At 36.8% G+C, this 19,191-nt stretch overlaps 1 protein-coding gene across 21 annotated transcripts in view; it reads left to right on the top strand.

Moving 5' to 3' along the window:
• CDC14B (cell division cycle 14B) overlaps window positions 1-19,191 on the top strand; it is a 102,591-nt gene that overhangs the window by 55,936 nt on the left and 27,464 nt on the right. For 20 of the 21 annotated variants that reach the window (XM_077903383.1, XM_077903351.1, XM_077903345.1 and 17 more), the window contains 4 exons: window positions 7,280-7,356; window positions 13,160-13,226; window positions 15,989-16,051; window positions 18,841-18,928. In XM_077903383.1, coding sequence (XP_077759509.1) covers window positions 7,280-7,356; window positions 13,160-13,226; window positions 15,989-16,051; window positions 18,841-18,928 — 295 coding nt within the window. The remainder of the gene's footprint in view (window positions 1-7,279; window positions 7,357-13,159; window positions 13,227-15,988; window positions 16,052-18,840; window positions 18,929-19,191) is intronic. The other variant, XM_077903373.1, reaches the window with a different exon arrangement.

A 19,191-nucleotide genomic window follows, 5' to 3' on the forward strand; every position in this document is an offset into this window, starting at 1 on the left:
ACATAGCTTGCAAATTTGTTTTCCTTAATGTTTTAATAGATTACTTTGGGAGAGCTAATTGTGCTAACATGTAGATTGCTTGTTCAAAATTTATCACTCTGTAAGTAGTATTTTTTATTTCTAAGCAATTTTTGTAACCTTTAGAATGGCTTACCTTGTAAACATTTGCACTGAAAATTGTACTCATTAAATCCTAAGAATTTATTAATTCACAGTCTGAATAGAATCCTAATTGTGTCAGATTTGAGATTATTTCAACAGTCATGATAAGAGCTCAGAGACTTAATTTGTTAGTTAATGATGGTCTTTTGAATCTCTGGTCTACTTCTTAAGGATTTAATGATTTTGAACCCAGAGTAGTCAGTGCTAGGTGAAGGTGGCTACCTGTTGAAGGGATCAGGTAAGAAACTAAGACAAAGGGAGCAGAAAGGATCTGAAAGCCACAGGTAAGAATCCAGTTCAGGAAATAGTCTAGCTGGGGCAGCAAAGACTACAGGACCAAGGGGGTAGGAGGGACAGCTCAAGTTTTTATAAGTACTCATCCTTGAGCAGATACCGTGGTGTCGGTGACAGGCAGGGCAACAGCAACAGGCTGCTGTGAATAGCAACCAGAAGGCAGGTTAGTATGAGGTGTGCCCAGAAGGGGACAAGGCCATGTGGTGGAGGTAGCTGTGGGCATCCCTGCTGATGTCAGCCTTGCTTCCTTTCTCGCCCTAGTGAGCCTGACCGCAGCTGTTAGAGCCACCTGGGACACAATTTGGGGAAAGAGTGAAGATAAATGGCTCTCTCTGTTATAAGCTTTGATTGTAGATTTTTTTTTTTTTTTTTTTATGATAGGCACACAGTGAGAGACAGAGGCAGAGACATAGGCAGAGGGAGAAGCGGGCTCCATGCACCGGGAGCCCGATGTGGGATTCGATCCCGGGTCTCCAGGATCGCGCCCTGGGCCAAAGGCAGGCGCCAAACCGCTGCGCCACCCAGGGATCCCTGACTGTAGATCTTTTAAGCTTTCTGGAATGTTGGAATCCTGTCCCTGTTGCAGTACTTGTTTTAGATAGTATGGTTTCTTGTCTATAAATAAGGTCTGAGCAGTAGGCTCTCTCCATCCAGTAACAAGCAGTGTGATTTTGGGTGACCAGCAAATATCACAGGTTGGAAAGTAGTGACCTACTAGTTTTATGTAACTGAGTATTTATAAATAGTAGTTTGTTTTTGCTAATGTTTAAAAATTAGGTTTCATGCAAAAAGAAAAATTAAGATTTTTGCTTTGTTTTGAAAAAATATCCCTACTGCCCACATAGTATAGCCATGTGCACTAAGACCCAGAGCCCAATTTCCTCACGTTTATTAGATATCTGGTCTTGGTAGATATATGATTGCTATGCCAAACTTGCAGTTTCCCTTTATCTAAATTGAGGATCATTATACCAACCTACTATATTTATAAATAACTGAAAAATTAAAACTATTGAAATATAAGGTCATCTGATTTTTTTTAAGTGATAGAATTTTTTTTTATATTAGTGCAGGAGCTGTGAAAGTGATTTTACCTTGTTTACTTATTTTATCATATAAAATTGTGTATTGTATATAGTCTTGTCCCTGCTCATCATTTTTATTCAGCAGTTGGATCTTGAAGCTTATTTCCAACGTGTGTTGGTTCATGAACATTCTGTGTTAATCTGGAGAGTGATTTTTTTTTTTTTAAAGATCATTCAAGTGTTGGCATAGGAAAGACTATGTCATTTGGTTGAAGTGAAAATAGTTAATACTGGAAACATTGTGACATTTCTCCATGAAAAATATTTGAAAATGGCTATGGGTTTATCAGGCTGCCACATTTGTTGTAGAATTTAAACACCCTTTGTTATTCTTCATTCTCATGATGATTGTGTAATGTTTTAGTTTTTAAAACTGTACCAAAGGTTCTCTGAGTACATAGCTTAAGCTTCAAAATGTTGTATGTAGGGATCCCTGGGTGGTTAAGCGGTTTAGCGTCTGCCTTCTGCCCAGGGCATGATCCTGGAGTTCCGGGATGAGTCCTACATCAGGCTCTCTGCATGGAGCCTACTTCTCCCTCTGCCTGTGTCTCTGCCTCTCTTGTGTGTCTCTTGTGAATAAATAAATAAAATCTTTAAAAAACCCAAAATGTTTTATGTAAGAATAAGAAGCATGTGCTTAAATGATTGGGCTTTATTATTTGGGGCCTGAATTGTCAGGATTGAAACCAAATGATCAGGCTGTGATTCTTTTCTTTCAATCCACTGATTTCATTCATCACTGGTTGAGCCCTTCCCAGGTTTCAAAACATAGGTCTGTAGTCTAAGGTTCAGAGTCTTTACAGGGACTGGGGCATGCAGATGATAATTTAAAAATACGGACATGGAAGTCCTAGAAATGACTATAGTACTACTCAGCAAAGATCTTTGCACTGTGACTTCAAAAAGCACTACTGACTTATCAGATATTTGTCCCACAATATTTTATTCATCTTGTGAGATTGCCATTTGCTTCTTCAGAGAGATTACCTACCTCAGAGAGAGAGATGACAGCATGCTCCCTCTTCTGATGCTTTCAAAGCCATGGGGATTGCTTGCGTTTACCTCCGCACTTGTCACCTATTTGCTTATTTATCCTCTCTTAACTGAAGTGACTATTTCCTTACTCACTGTTTATCATGCTACTCTATTACCTATTGCTGCCTGACAAATTACCCCACTGGGCTGCAGTCATCTGAAGTTGTCAGTTAAAAGTGACAACTGTTACTGTCAGTTAACACTGGTTATTGGCATGGGGCTTCTCTTCTTGCCACACGGGCTGCCGGAGTACCCTCACTTAATGACACCTTGAGGTACCCAGAGTGAGAAATCCCAGACAGAAGCCACAGTGTCATTTATGAGTTAGCCTCAGAAGCCACACACTGCCATTTGTGCATTGTTTACACATGGGTGCCCTATTCATTGTGGGAGGGGGCTCCGCAAGGTGGGAATGCCAGGAGGTGAGCATCATGAGGGCTGTTTTGGAAGCTAGCTACCACAGCTGTTTAATCTCTCTCTTGTTCCTCATTTGTTGCTTCCTATTTTTGGACAGCAATGTGGAATTAGAATGACCATTCTATATTTGTACATAGCTTCTCATGAAAATATACCAAAGGAATTTGAAAAGGACCTAGCTTCCAAATTGCTAGGAACACTGACGGTTCGTAAAATTACACTGATTTAGAGTTTACTAATTTGAGGATTTGTGTTAATATAGGAGCCATTTATAGGGTTTTTCTTATATTTAGAATAATTTCATATGGCAAGGCCTTTTGACTAGGGAAGATGCGTGGGTGTACAATTAAAAATGATACTAGCTGCAAATATTTACTTAATAGTTGTGTGTCTTGGTCCTTTTGGGTAGGTGTAACAAACTACCAGAGCCTGGGAGGCTTATAAACACACAGAAATTTATTTCTCTTATGGAGGCTGGGAGTTCCAAGATCAGGGTGTGTCAGCAACCTGGTGAGGGCTGTCACATGGCAGAAGGGAGCTAAGGATCTCTGGAGCCTCTTTAATAAGGCACCCCTCCCATCCATGATGGTTCCACCCTTATGGCTAACCATCTCAGAGCTCCCATCTACTAATACCATCACCTCTTGGGGCTTAGGATTTCAACATAGGAATTTGCAAGGCGGGACACACATTCAGACTATAGCATTATATAAATAGACTCATTCTGAGTCTATAAATTTCCTTTAACTTATCTCATTATACCCAGTATCTATTTATGTACATTATGTACAGTCAATCCACAACTGGGTTTAAAAATAATGTTTTTGAAAAGTTTACTACTAGGGATTCAGTTTTTATTCCCCTAAAGGATTGGGCTCCCTATAGGAAGCCTGCTTCTCCTTCTGCCTGTGTCTCTGCCTGTCTCTGTGTCTCTCATGAATAAATAAATAAATAAATATTTTAAAAAATTATAAAAAATAAATAAAAATTAAAAAGGATGCCTAGGTGGCTCAGCAGTTGAGCCTCTGCCTTTGGCTCAGGGCATGATAGGGGATCTGGGATCGAGTCCCACATCAGGCTCTCCACAGGGAGCCTGCTACTCCCTCTGCCTGTGTCTCTGCCTCTCTCTGTGTCTCTCATGAATAAATAAATAAATCTTTAAAACAATAATAAAAAATAAATATTCCCCCAAAGGAGAAAATGTTACATTGCCCTTGTGTTCTTTGAATTAAACTTGTGTTCCAAGGCTGACCAACAATTATTTAATGTATGAAGAGGCATTTAATGTATAAAGAGGAATTACCTTTTTCTTGAGGAAAAATTTATATAATTTGAGACAGTCTTGCTAGAAATAGGGAAACCTGAAAGAGGTCTCGATTTCATTTAATTTAAATTATGTGTACATACACATACATGCATAAATACAAATGAATCAAATCTTGTTCTCACTCTCATTGGCTTCAAGGTGTTTTTTTATTTGGTTTTGGTTTGTTTTGGTTTCAGGGTGGTCTTTGAAAGGGAGTCTCTATCTACTAGTAAGTCCCAAAATAGAAGAAAGACAAGAAAAGACTTTTCTGATGCTGTACAGTAAACCTTAGAAAAGAAAGATGTTGGAGCCTAACAAAGAATGAGGAAATTTGCAAAGGAGGGGGTTGGATTTAAAATTATTTTTAATGTTTCCTAAAAGAATTGTCATGCTGTTTTTCCAAATGAATAATAATAAAATAGAAAGTCACGTGATAAGTTGAGGCCTAAAAGAGAAGTAATGTATAGACAACTAAGATGAGTAAGATTACAAATGATTATGTGTGCTTTAGTTCATGATAAATTGCAATCTTATATGAGTTACGAATACTTTTTTTTAAAGATTTTATTTATTCATGAGAGACACAGGGAGAGAGAGAGAGAGGCAGAGACACAGGCAGGGAGAAGCAGGCTCCATGCAGGGAGCCCGACGTGGGACTCGATCCCGGGCCTCCAGGATCACTGCCTGGGCTGAAGGCGGTGCTAAACCCGTGAGCCTCCTGGGCTGCCCATGAGTTATGAATATTATACTTGAAAATTTGTACTAGGTTCTAGGTAACAAAATACTTCTCTATTCTTGGAATTGATGTTTTTTTCTTGTACCTTTTTTGGGGATTTGTATGCTGCCCTAGATAAACATTACAAGATTCTGTATAGTTAATTGAAGTTTTGTAATTTTTTTTTTAGAGTAAATGGGATGAAACCATATTGAGAAACAGTGTAGGGGCACCTGGGTGGCTCAGTCAGTTAGGCAGCTGCCTTGGCTCAGGTCATGATCCCAGGGTCCTGAGATTAAGCCCTACGTCAGGCTTCCTGCTCCCTGGGGAGTCTGCTTTTCCCTCTGCCCCACTCCCTCCTTGTGTGTGTGCACATTCTCTCTTTCAAATAAATAAAAAAAAGAAAAGAAACAGCCTAGACACTGGGAAAAGATTCCTTTTATGATTCTTAAAACAGAAAATTGGTATTCTACCAATTCTACCAAAGGCATTCTGCCCTTTGGAAGGTGACTCAACTGTTATGACTAGTTTTGAGATATGTCCTTCTCAGAATTTTAAAGATCCTTATTGGATCTGTGATTGTATGATTTCTCTTAATCCAATGATTTTTTAAAATTTACTATTGTAAGTAGATTTAGGTTAGTGAATTAAAAATTCAGTAAGAGTCCATGTATAGTATATGAACCAGGAGTTTGAAATGAAGCCTAAGAGATAGGTCCTCACTTCATAGGGCTCACAATTAGGTTGAGGAAACAGCTCATATACGTAAGTGATGGAGATTAGAGGTTTATACTTTTTTTAGTGATTTAAAAATATATTTATTTATTTTTAATTTATTTTTATTTATTTATTTTTTCAATGTATTTATTTTAGAGAGAGAGAGTGTGCATGAGAGAGACAGAGGGAGAGAATCCTCAAGCAGACTCTCTGTTGATCATGGAGCTCAGCATGGTTCCCGAACCCATAACCCTGAGATCATGACGACCTAAGCTGAAATCAAGAGTCAGACACTTAACCAACTGAGCCATGCAGGGACTTCTTTAGTGATTTCTTTTTACTAGTAAAAAAAAATTTCTTTAGAGGTTTTATGTATTTATTCCTGAGGGACAAAAAGAGAGGCAGACATAGGCAGAGGGAGAAGCAACCTCCTTGTGGGGAGCCTGATGTGGGACTCAATCCCGGATCAGCCCTGAGTTGAAGGCAGATGCTCAACCATTGAGCCACCCAGGTGCCCTACTACTCAAAATTTCAAGTATATTTTCCCAAAATAAGCCTTAGCATGGAATCTAATTTATGTAAAAATATATGTGCCAAATCGGATGCTGGTGGCCACCTTTCCTTCCACGATGTATGAGCTGAAAATCTCCTGCCTTATGGGAAGATTCTGAGTTGGAAAAAGACTTGTGCCTTCAGATTGAAGGGGGGTCAGGAAGTCTCAGGCAAACTAAATTGGAGGTTGAGGATGACTCACTTAGAGGGAGACCAGTGAAATTCTCAAACTCCAAATTTCTGAAACAGGTTCTTATAAGAGGAAGAGAGAATGAGGCTAGTAAAATATTTCTGCAACACTAGAACTGAGAAGACAGTGGAACAACATGTATGAATTATTGAGAGAAAGGAACTGTCCACCAAAAATCATATGCATAGTAAATGTCAGGGCAGAAAACAAGAAGCTATTGGACCCGAAATGCTAAAGAATCTACTTGAAGTAATTCTGCCAGATAAGGTGAAAGCCTAATATAGTTCTGAGGATAAAAGAAGCCAATGAAAATAAGAAGCAAATGCAGTTTTATAGGAAACCTGTTCAGTACTTTTAAGTAGTTAAATTTAAATGGATGGAATTAATCAAACTCTTGCTCTGCCTTATGTCCTCGTCCCCATTCTCAGTCCACCTCCTAGCTCCATCCCCCACACACTTCTTTATAGTCATTTCAGTGGATTTTCAGGAAAGGGATGAGGCTAAAAGCATGTGCTCAGTCTAATATCTTGATTTAGAAAATCTGTTTTTAAAATGCTCTACTTGTTACCACAAAAGGTTGTTGGAGAGTTGTTCAGTGCTCTTAGTGCAAGCAACAAAAACTAGCTACCGCAGATTCCAGCTAAAAAGGAATTGGCTGATAGGGTCCTGGGTGACTCCCAGAGTCCTTGGGAAGGCTGGAAAATCAGGCTCAGTTAATCAGAGAGAAATTATACAAACTTTGGCAGTGACAGCACTGTATCTTCATTTAGAAATAAATTGCTTTTTTCTTCTCTTTTCAAATATAGGTTATATATTTGGGGAGAGCTCCAGAAGAAGCATATAGAATATTAATGTGTGGAGCTACATCCTACATTCCTTTCAGGTAAATATAAGAATGATATGGTAGATTCATTCAATCAGGTACTTGCCAGAAATATCTTACTATAGTTGTTTCTGAAAAAAAGAAGACCTGGTAAATAGTCTTGTTAGAGTGGGTACAAATAACACCATAGATCTGGGCAGCTCAACTACTGACATTTTGTCATGGGGGCTGTCCTACATATTGTAGGATGTTTAGCAGCATCCCCAGCTTCTGCCTCCTCGTTGTCAGTAACACCTCCACCTCCATGAAATTAATTGTGGAAAGCAAAATGTCTCTAGACATTGCCAGATGTCCCTCGTGGCAGTGAATCACTTCTATGTGAGAACCTCTGCCACTTATGGAAACTATGCCTTGTAATCAGATGACAGTCCTGGAATTATGGTACTCAGAGCCACCCCTGAGAAATTTGGGTCCTGAAGAGTTAAGAAATAAGTTTTCCGATAAATAGTAGTTAATTTCAGTGGCATAAAGGAATCTCTTTGTCCTAGCGATATGCCCGCAGAGATGGTGGCTGGGTGAGGTTGCCAGTGTGCTCCACTACTGGAAAAACCAAATGGCTGTGTCATAGAAGTGGTATATAAGTAAAGTCTATGTAAACGGGTAACAGCCTCATCCTCATCTCACAACTTACCAGGTGATTGTGTTGAAGATATTTTGAAAAAACTTGTGTTCTTAAGTTCTAAAAGTTTCTCAAAATCCTTGACGTGGGTACATAATCAAGATATTGTATGGCACTTAAGATGTAATAAACATGAAATAATTTAACTGATTGCATACTGTGTTGATAATTTCAAGTACTGCATTTTTCTTCCACTCATAAGTTAGTTATTTTAGTATTGTTGTATATGCCTTGGATGCCTGATTTTGAAGGTATATCCTTGCTTTTAAAATGTAAGGTTGTGAATTTGACTTCATTGTGGACAGGTTGGGTCTCCCATTGACCTTAGCAGAATCTTCTTCTTCAGTAACTGTAGGACTGTCCATGAGATGGGTCTTACTACCATGGACTTACTCCATGAAATAGATAGTTGTTTCATTTCTATATTACCTTAAGACTGTAATAAGTGATTTAGCAAATTAGGAGAATTGCTTTGAACCCAGTACCATCACCTTTCTTTCTAGTGCAAGGATTGTGTTAAGTCTTCTGTTATTTGAGATGGGTAGGAAGAGATGAAGATTATTTTCTAAACTGGAGAGTGCTCTATTTCTCAACTTGAAATATAACAGCAGCCATAAATTCCTTGAGAAGAAATGCTTGTATCTGTGGTCTGTGAGTCACAAGAACATTGGTATACAGTGATAATTTTGTTAGCTTCTTTATATCAGTATTCCTTTATAATAGTGCCATTCTTAAAGTTTATAACTTAAGGTCCTGAAATAGAATAAGCACACACATTTCATATAACCCAGGTAAAGGTCCATGGAACACTGTTGATGTAAAAGAGAATTTGCATTAATTTAAATGCAAATGCCAAAAATAGAATAAATTTTGCTTTTTTTTGCCATTACCTGTGTTTAAAATTACTGAAGTTTGGCACTGAGATATGAAGTTTGGCACTCCTGGTCCCAGGAGGAAAGTGAGTAATTCTCTAAAAAATAGGACTTGGCTAGAAGCAGCTCAAGTTTGTAAAATTTGAATCTTTGTAGTCCTAGATGCCAAATATTTGATATATCTATAAAGTATTGTTTCTCCAGATATGGTCTGTAAATTAGTGTCAATCTGCGAACTTTTTGTTACCAGCTGTGATGAGAATAAGAATTGCAAGTAGAGGGGATCCCTGGGTGGCTCAGCGGTTTAGTGCCTGCCTTTGGCCCAGGGTGTGATCCTGGAATCCCGGGATCGAGTCCCATCAGGCTCCCTGCGTGGACCCTGCTTCTCCCTCTGCCTGTGTCTCTGTCTCTGTCTCTCTCTCTCTCCCTCTCTCTCCCCCTCTCTCCCCCTCCCCCTCTGTGTCTCTAATGAATAAATAAATAAAATCTTAAAAAAAAAAGAATTGCGAGTAGGATTTTAGAGACTTTTATAATAATTCAGTAGAGTATTTTAATGCCTGTGGAATAAAATATTAAGAATTTGGGCTTGTATTTAATGTGTTTTTTTTCTTTTGCTTTTCTAGTAATTCATTTTTATTTATAAGTAAAACATAAAATACATATGTATTTTTTAGATAGAAAGTTTTTTTTTAGAAAGTATTTTTTATATGTAGAAATTATGTTATTTTGGTTATGTAATAATACAATACTATTGTATTTCACACTTACTGAATTTTATGAAAGTATCAGCAGAGCAGAATCAAAAAACTTGTACTTCACATTTTAGTGTTCTGTTTAACTTAATTAGAGAGTAGGTCAATCAGAATTAATAAAGCTTGATATATTTTTTAAGCTTGAATATTTTGAAAGAAATTGCATTATAGTCTTTCATCCTTGCCACTTTAAGTATGTAGAATAAATATATGTACTTTTTAAAAAAATATATGCACTTTAAGTGCATAGTATAAATATAGCTGTTAACAAGAATAGCATTCATTTGCAGTTAAACTTTTTATGCTCCATAGCAATATTTAATTAGATTTAATTCAACTTAGATATAATTCTTTAACCACTGAATTTACATATGTTTATATATACATATATATGATTTCTTAATGGATCATATCACGATTTTTCTGCCATTTAAATGAAAATATAGTATAAAATGTAGTTCAGTGTTTTCTTGATACTTTAGGATTATTGTCAGCAATAGCATATACTGCTGTTCTTTGGTATTACCCTTAATACACCTTTGCTTCTTAATTGATTGCGGAAGGGGGGGCTCTGCTTTCTGTTTTCTTGGGAGATAGTGTTGTATAGTTTACTATTGACATCAGACCAAGGAGAGTTTGACTCTTAACTTCTGCCACTTTGGTTCTTTACAAATGTGAGCCTTGGTCTCCTAGTTCATAAATGGGAATGACAGTAGGATTGCTCTAATGGGGTATGAGGATTAAACACCATGATGTATATCTTACTGCAGTTAAAACCCCCACTAGTTTCTCGCGTATATGTAACTACCATCCAGTTCAAGGCACAGAACACTGCCAGCACTCCTGAAGATTCCCTTCACCCCCCACCTAATATCTCTGTGACTTCCACCACATGTTTTTCTTGCCTTTGAACTTGATATGAACGAAGTCATATAGTAGGCATTTTAGAGAGTTGGGACCGAGCTTTTTAAATACATAATGCCTGTGAGATTTATCCATGTTGTGGCAGGTATCAGTAGGTATCATGCTTTATCTTTTTACTGCTTTTGTAGCATTCCACTCAGTGTACACATCACAGCTTATTTGTTCTTTGTCCTTTTGATGAATTCTTGGGTTATTTGCAGTTTTTGGTTACCAAGCTGCTGCAAAAGCTGTTATTTTAAAACTAGTATTTGACATTGTTTTGCAGTTTCTCAGCAGTACGCTTTCACTGATTCTCATCTGCCTTATTTATCTAAAAGATTTTATTTTTAAGTAATCTCCACACTCAACTTGGGGCTTGAATCCTGAGACCGAGAGTCACACACTCCACCAACTGAGCCAGCCAGGTGCCCCCTCATTGCTTTTCTAAGTTTGTCAAACGATCTTAGTGACACATCCCCTGCCCCAGCCTTATATACAGATTCATAGCTACTTTTCTACTGTTTGGAAGAAGCCTGATTGCTTGGGTAGAAGGAAGAATGTATAGGTGTATTTAAAGTTGGAGGTATTAAGAAATAAACATGAATGAGTAAAGAAAGATTTTTATTGTCTAATCAGGTAGAGTGATGTGTGAGGCAGAACTTCAGGTAAGCCCAGATTAAAGTTTGTGGAATCCTCATTGACTAGAGCAGGGCTTGGCTTGTAGTAGGTTCTCAAAAATATACATTGAATAAATGCATCAAGTTATCACAAAGACTGAATCAACATGCCTTTGACTTGGGAAGAATTCTCAGTAGATAAAGAAGATAATAAAAGTAACTGAGGAGACAGGGTTAAAAATATGAGGATGCAACACCATATATCCAGTCATAATTTTTAAAAAGGATTTGTTTGAGAGAGAGAGAGCATGTAAGCAGGGGGAGAGGTAGAGGGAGAGAGAAAATCCTTAAGCTGTCTCCCTAGGACCCTGAGATAATGACCTGAGCTGAAATGAAGAGTCAGCCACTTAACCAACTGAGCCAACCAGGCGCCCGCCCTTCCACTGATAATTTTTATTTGGGTTTAGATTAAATTACTTCATTTCCCTATCCTAGGTTCTCTATCTAAAATATTCTTTATTCCATGAAAAAAATTATTCCTACAAAACATATGTTTTTGTGTTGATTCTTTAGGTCACTGGTTCTTAAACTTGAACATACATCACAATCACCCAGAGGACCTGTAAGAGCAAAAATTCCCTGGCCCACCCATAGAACTTCTGACTCAGTAGGTTTGGATGGAGCCTGGGAATTGACATTTCCAACAGGGTTGAGTGATGCTGCTTGACCAGGGACCACACTGCGAACTGCTGTGGGCCGTATTATTTTTCTACTTCCTGAAGATTGCCAATAAACTGTTGGTAAAATCGTTTCCTAGGCTTTGTAGAGAACTTTTCTAGGTTTTAGAAGAGCAGCTTTTTAAATTAAGAGGCCTACAGGACAAAAATGGCCTGTTGTAAGACTGTGTGCAATCCTCTGATGGCTGACATAGAATTTACCTCAGGAATCCTAGCTAGTTCAGACAGTAATGTCAAACTATTCTCAGTGAAAAGGATGTCCTTTTCCACCTTATTCATGTTGCTATAAGGTTTGTGTAAGTTGAAATTTTTCAATGTGCAGTTTGAGTTTTCAGCTAAGTGACATTACAGTGTGAAAACCCAACCAAGGCAGGCAGGTAATGATGGCTTCGGCAGCAGTCTGGTTCCACCGAAAGTCCAGATAAGGACCATTTGAGAATCCTAGCTGTTCAGCGTTTCTAGAATGATCAAACTTAATGTTGCCTAATTCTGAATGTTTTCATTTCGTAATGGCTCAGGGTAGCTGGAAAGGAGAAGCCAGTGGGAGTAGAGGGTGGCCTTATTTTTCTGGACAAACTCTTAACTGACATTAAGAGATCTGTGGTAAGATTAGTGATAGATGTTGCTGTGGTGTTGGGCGGAGTTGTCTGTAAACTAATTTAAACACTTCCCCAAGAGCACTGTGGTTTTCGAGGTACTCTAATCTTCTAAAAATCAGAAAGAAGTTACTTAGTTCATTTGTTAAAGATTGTGAAAGCATAATGAGAAGAGCAGACTGCTTTTTAGCTCACATGTAGTATTACATATTACTGTGATTTCCCATTATCTTTTTTCTGTGTGGATGGATACATACTTATATTGCACACATATATGTATGTATATATGGAGTCAAAAGTAAGTCTTTCCTGGTAACAATTTAATGTGGTATCTTCCAGTTTGAAGAAAAAATGCAATGCTTTGCCTTTTTGTGGGGAGGGGTACATATTAGATTAGAGCTCAAGAAGATACTTTCGAAGTCTAGCCATCACGGCCAGAAATGATCTTGGGAGATCATTTGAAATTCAGATAGTGGTCATTGATTTACACCTATAAAACAGTATCTACCAGAATAGGTAGAAACTGCAGTGAAATTTATAACAGTGACTTATCCCTGATTAAAACCCAAAAGGCAAGATTTTTTTTTTAATCCTTGTCCTGAGTTTGTGGTTTGATTTTAAATTCTAGGCAACTTTGTCTTGAGGCAAGTGTACTACAGAAAATTAAATTAACTAAGCTATGTATTTCAATACTTTTGGGATTTCAGAGATGCTGCCTATGGAAGTTGCAATTTCTACATTACACTTCTCGACTGTTTTCATGCAGTAAAGAAGGTAAGTGATTCATAGGATGAGCCCAGTGTTAAATTGGAAAGTTACAGTCCAAGGAAACCTGGTCCTTCTTCCACAAAGATTTTCCAAGATGTGTATGATGTCAGAGATACCCCATTTTCTCCACTAATGTTAGAATGATGTCAAACCAGAAAAGTTTTTCTGAAGCTGAGTGTTTCTCTGAATGAGTTGATAGAAAAGCTACTTGAACAACAGGGGATGATAAGAGGATAGTTATATACTTAGGTGCTAAATCCAGACTTGCTTTGAGTATGTTGTGATTTCAAAGAAAAATAAAAAGTAAATAGATTACTGGTTTCCAAATTCTCTTTGATTTATGTATTTTATAGGTCTAATATCCACCAATCCTATTTACAACGGACATTTCTAGAACACAGTAACTGATAGAAACACTTCATTTTTGTATCTTAAAGTACTCAGTTTTTAGTTCAACAGAAGAATTTGTATAGCCCATTAGTTTGTTACTAGGTTTTATGTAAGACTAAGTAGGTCACCACTGCTTTGTCAAAGCTATTTAAAAATAACTCTTGTGTTTTATAACCAGGGCTGCCTGCTGTCTTTGACTCCCAGGGATATTTTTCATATCACATTCTAAATGAATGGGGTTCCCTGGAGTTATGTGACGCAGCAGACTCTGGTTATAACATTCCCTCCCTCAGGTATGTGTCTTGAATGTCAGGGCAGCACAAGAAACAAAGACTATAAATCAGCTGTCCATGCGTCAAATAAGTCTTCAACAACATCTCAATTTTTGTATGACTTTTATTTTCAGAGGCAAAAGGAACCGGGTTTACTTTCTTATGTAATGAAACATGGTGGCTTTCTGAGAATTGTGAGGACTAATTAGTATACAAATTCAGAGATTAATTAGTATACTTTTTTTCCGGTATTAGGCAACAAAGTATGGAACTTAATGGTTTTTTTGGGTTTGAGTCTGTGGACTATGATGGAACTGGTTGAGTTTGTTGCTGTAGGCTTTGAGGTAGCTCCATCAGGTCTCTGATTAGGTAGGTCCATAGGCAGAGGGAGTGATCAAGAGATGTAGAGACAGCAGGTATAAATGACCCCTTCCAACTGCATTTACAGTTCCTGCCAGATGGACCCCTGGGAACTTCTGATGTAGGCAGGCAAACTTGTCTTGATCCTAGAGCTCCCTTCTCTCCTTTAAAAGGAGAAGAAACTTAGAGAGCCCTGGAAATGGTCTACTGCAACATTTTTATAGCAGTTTCTGTTGTTATTTCTCAGCTTAGTTTTTTTTTTTAATCAGCTATTACATCCAAAGTCTCATTAATTAGCAGGAACTATAGGCTAAGATTGCTTTTCTCACTCTTTATTTATTTTTTTTCTGATTTTCAATTTATTTTTATTGGTATCTGATTTGGAATATTACTGCATGTATAAAACATTTATAAATATAATTGTGACTTAATTTTAATGCAGCTTCTAATAGGCTCTCCTTATGAATAGAAATTGCCTATAATCTACATTTTACTGTATGTTTCTGTTAGAAATGTCTAGTTCAAATAGTATGATATATATTGAGTATCTTGAATTCAAAGAAATATATGGTGTTGGAATTAGAATTAAATGGCTATATTTTTTAAAACAGGGGCTTTTTGTTTGATATTATAGCCTTGTTTTTCATTTGTATTTCAGTAGTTTACATTTTGAAAGCTGAGTTTACAGAGTCACCCCTTTTAAAGCAAGAATATCTTGCTGATCAAGAAACTTGCTTATGGGATGCCTGGGTGGCTCAGTGGTTGAACATCTGCCTTTGGCTCAGGGTGTAATCCCAGGGTTCTGGAATCGAGTCCTGCCTCTGGCTTCCTGCAGGGAGCCTGCTTCTCCCTCTGCCTGTGTCTCTGCTTCCCTGTGTCTCTCATGAATAAATAAAATCTTAAAAAAAAAAAAAAAAGAATTCTTGCTTACAGAGATGAAAAGTATAGCATAGAGAATGTAGTCAGTAATAGTATCATAACATTGTCTGGTGACTGCACTTATTGTGGTGAGCGCTGAGTAATGTATAAAATTGTCAAATCATTATGTTAGACACCTGAAACTAGTAAAACATTGTGTGTCAACTGTACTTTAATTTAAAAAAATTCCTGCTTACATACTGCTTTGCTCATGGATTAGTGAGCAGGGACAACACTTCTCAGAGGCCACCAGCTTGTCTTTGTCTCAGAAATGAGAAAACTGCTTATTTTGCTTACCATGATCTGCCTGCCCACTGCAACTCAGAGTGAGGCCACAGAGCAGAACTTTTTTTATTGAAAGAATTTTCTCAAATTTTTGAATTTTTCGTTTCAGGGACATTAATCTTTTAATTCAAATTCAGAAGAATGTGAAAGTGAAGATATTTATGACGTGGTGGGATTTACTTAGGATAAGTTAACCTAGGTTTTTTTCTTTTTTCTTTCTTATTTAGGGTTGATCTAATAAGTTGGTAGGATTACTTTGAAGACATGGTTTTTCAGCTCTGCATGGATAGGTTGATTGATGAAGGAAAATTAAAAAAAAAAAACAAATCTCATTAAAATAAATACTGTTATAACTGATTTTCCATATAATGGAAGCATTGAAAACACGTAGTCTACCTTCTTTGAAAACTATTGAGTGGAACAAAATCTAAATATAATAATGTTCTTTTGGGGTACCTCTTGATATTTTTAATTAGGAAATTGGATTAGAAATTGTTTTCTTACTTACATCTTTATTCTTAAAAGCTTTCCTTTGGATTTTAGGCAATGCAGTATGACCTCCTTAATTTCAACTCATTTAACCTTGATGAATATGAACACTATGAAGTAAGTTTTCAAGGATATTGCTTTAACTAACTCCCTTATTCATGTTTTACTTACAGAGGTAATATTCTTGGTTTTTAAAGAAGTGAACAATTTAGATGTGTATAGAGTAAAAAAAGAAATTCAAGTATTTATCTTCTCATCCCCCGTTCTACAGTCCAGTTTCTTAGTGGTGATTTCTGCATTTAATACATCTTTCCAGAGTGCATGAATGTGCTTATGGGCATTTTAAATTAGTATTTAATCTTTTTTTTAGTATTGATGATTTTCATATAGTGAGTAAATGAGATCATAAAACCCTTAGCATAGGATCTGATGAGATGAATAAAAGTCATTGTGTATCTGATTACCTCTAGAAAATATGTTTTTATCATAACTGTTTGTATGAACTCAAGACACTATTGGTTGCAAGTTACAAAAAGTAAATACAAGTGGCTTAAATAAAAAAGGAAAATTAATTGACTTATATAAATAAAGAGTCCAGGAACTGGTGTGACTTCATGCATGACGAGATTAATGTACTCCAGTACTTACCAGAAATTGGGCTAGAGCTAGTTTTGTTCTTAGGCCAGCCCTCCCCAGTAGTGATGAAGATGGAGGCCAGCAGCTTTGATTTACTCACTGGGCAAATCATCAGAAAAGACCCACAAGTTCTTCATTGGCCTTAGATCATGTCCCTGGGCCTGAACCAGACTGTGTTCTTGGTGAGGGTGGTTGTTGGATGGGCCATCTCAGTAGTTGTAGTAGAGTGCTGGGATTGGCTCCATCAAACAGCACAGACAGAAGGACAGAAGGAAGTCCAGAAAGGCAAAGCAATATGAGTCCTCTACATTTTTTAATGTAGTGTTATTATTTTTTTAAGAATAAGTAATTTAATTCTACCATTCTAACCTTTTAAATAGGTAGTAAGATGCCGTGCTAAAGGTTTCTTTCACCAAGAATACTTGTGGAATCTTGTCTTTTTATCCCTATGTGGTTATCTTGAGCGGACATTCTCACTCATAATGGAGTGATTCCACAGGCAGTACTTCATGCAACAGTATATGGAATCCTCGGATAACTGTCCTTTCACAATCATATTCTAGAGTAACTATTATTTTAATCTGTTCAATGTAACTGAACTGTTTTAATAGTTACAATTAGTCATACTGCGTTGTACAAAGATCTAAAATATATTTCGTTATTGATTCGTTCAGGCCAATCTTGTCTTTCCTTCTCTGTAACAGTGGTACCTTTCTGAAGTACAATATATATTTAATTTGCATCTTAAACTAGTAAATGTGACTTACCATTATTTTCATGCTTGTCCTCATAAAATTAAACATTTAAAATAAAGTATACTTTCTCTTTTTAGGCATGTAAAACTACTATGAATGCCATTTGGGGTTCTTCAGTGGAGCAGAGTGATGTCTTTGTGTGTTACTAAGAAGGAATATAGGTGCTAATTAGTTCCCCTCTCACTAATGCAGACATTGTAGTGTTGGGGGAGTAGCAGGGTTGTGCACAAATGCTATTTACTTTCAATGAAACTGCATTGAAATAAGAGGAATTGTTGAGGTAGCTACAGACCATGGGTAGTTTTGCTTTGTACAGTGTATTTAGAAATTTTGGATTAGTGTCTTTCATTGATTCCATGATGACCATTTTTTTCCCATTTTAACTTCTCTGAAGTCAGAATGCATCGTATAATCTGTAATTTCTGCAATTCAATGAAATCTAATCATAGGTTTCTCATTAAGAATTACAGATTTCTGAGAAAACAAAACTCCAGATTTCTGGTTTCATTTCAAAATTGTAGTGTCTGGACACATTCTCATTCCTGCTTAGGCCTTTTAGTATGGAACATGGGCTCACTAATTCCCCTCACTCATAATTAAGTAAATTGGATGTGGGTTGCCTGTCTTGTAGAAATATTCAAGCAATTCCCAGTTTACTTCTTACTTGTTCTTAGGTGCACATATGTATACTGCAATTGCAAAGCTAATTGATCTTGTTTTTATCACTAGTTCTTTATTCCTCCACTATTAAGTGTCTTCTAATTCCTGCTTAAGTCTTTTTGTATCCATTTCTATTGTTAAAGTTGAGCTATATTATGACAATTGTTATGGTAGCTTAGTTGAAAGGACTTAATAACTAAAAGTAAAGTGTTTTAAATTTCAGTTCATATTCATGTTTTCTTTCTAGAGATACACTGTGATCTTAGTGTACTTGTAATTTCAAATTTTCTGCTGGGTTTAGTGCAGATTCTCATTGATCTCCTTACAAAATAGCTAACAAAATGATGGAAGTGTATCTATCATACAGGTGTAAATATCAAGAAGTCAAAAATTTTGGTTTTTTCCCTTTGTTAAAGGAGTCAAGATTGCTCATATTAGAAGCCAATTTGTCATTTAGGAAAATAGGGAAGTTTCTAGTCCCTCATAGTATAAAGAAAAAAAATGCTTTTTTTTACTGAGTAGCAGCAACTACATGAGAATAAATTCTGGATAAAAAAAATATATATATATTTTGGTATAAATTGGATGGCAATCAACTCTATTTTCCAAAGGCTGACTATCCTAGGAAAGAAACACTGTTTTAAGAAAAGTGATTAGGACCAGCAAAAGTTAACTGACTATTCCCTGGGAATACTCGTAGCAGGCTAAATTTTAGTTTCCTGTCTCCTGGTCACTTGTAAATAGTTTTTGTGCTGAAACAAATGGATTTGAAGTCCTTTAGACACTCGGTATTGAAAAAGGATGTAGACAGGAAATCAAGTCTAAAAATGAATTGTACTGGTCTTCCCTTTGCAGAAAGCGGAAAATGGAGATTTAAACTGGATAATACCAGACCGATTTATTGCCTTCTGTGGACCTCATTCAAGAACCAGACTTGAAAGCGGTATGTGAAAATAGGGGACCTAGAATATTGTTTTGTTATTAAAAGAAGTATCTATCCTGTGTTTTCCTTTGAAAGAGGCCAAACAGTTAAACCACATTTGTCTAAATTATTTAAATATACTAGGTCATGATAGTACATCATTTTGCCGGGCTTTTAACTTCTTAAATTAGTGCTTTTACAGTTATAATCAAATTGGTATTCAGTCCCTAGTCAAGATACTCTTTCTACCCAATTATAGGTAAAGGTGTTATCCATTTTCTTTC

The sequence above is a fragment of the Canis aureus genome, chromosome 1, assembly GCF_053574225.1.
Source record: "Canis aureus isolate CA01 chromosome 1, VMU_Caureus_v.1.0, whole genome shotgun sequence".
NCBI classification, from domain to species: domain Eukaryota; kingdom Metazoa; phylum Chordata; class Mammalia; order Carnivora; family Canidae; genus Canis; species Canis aureus.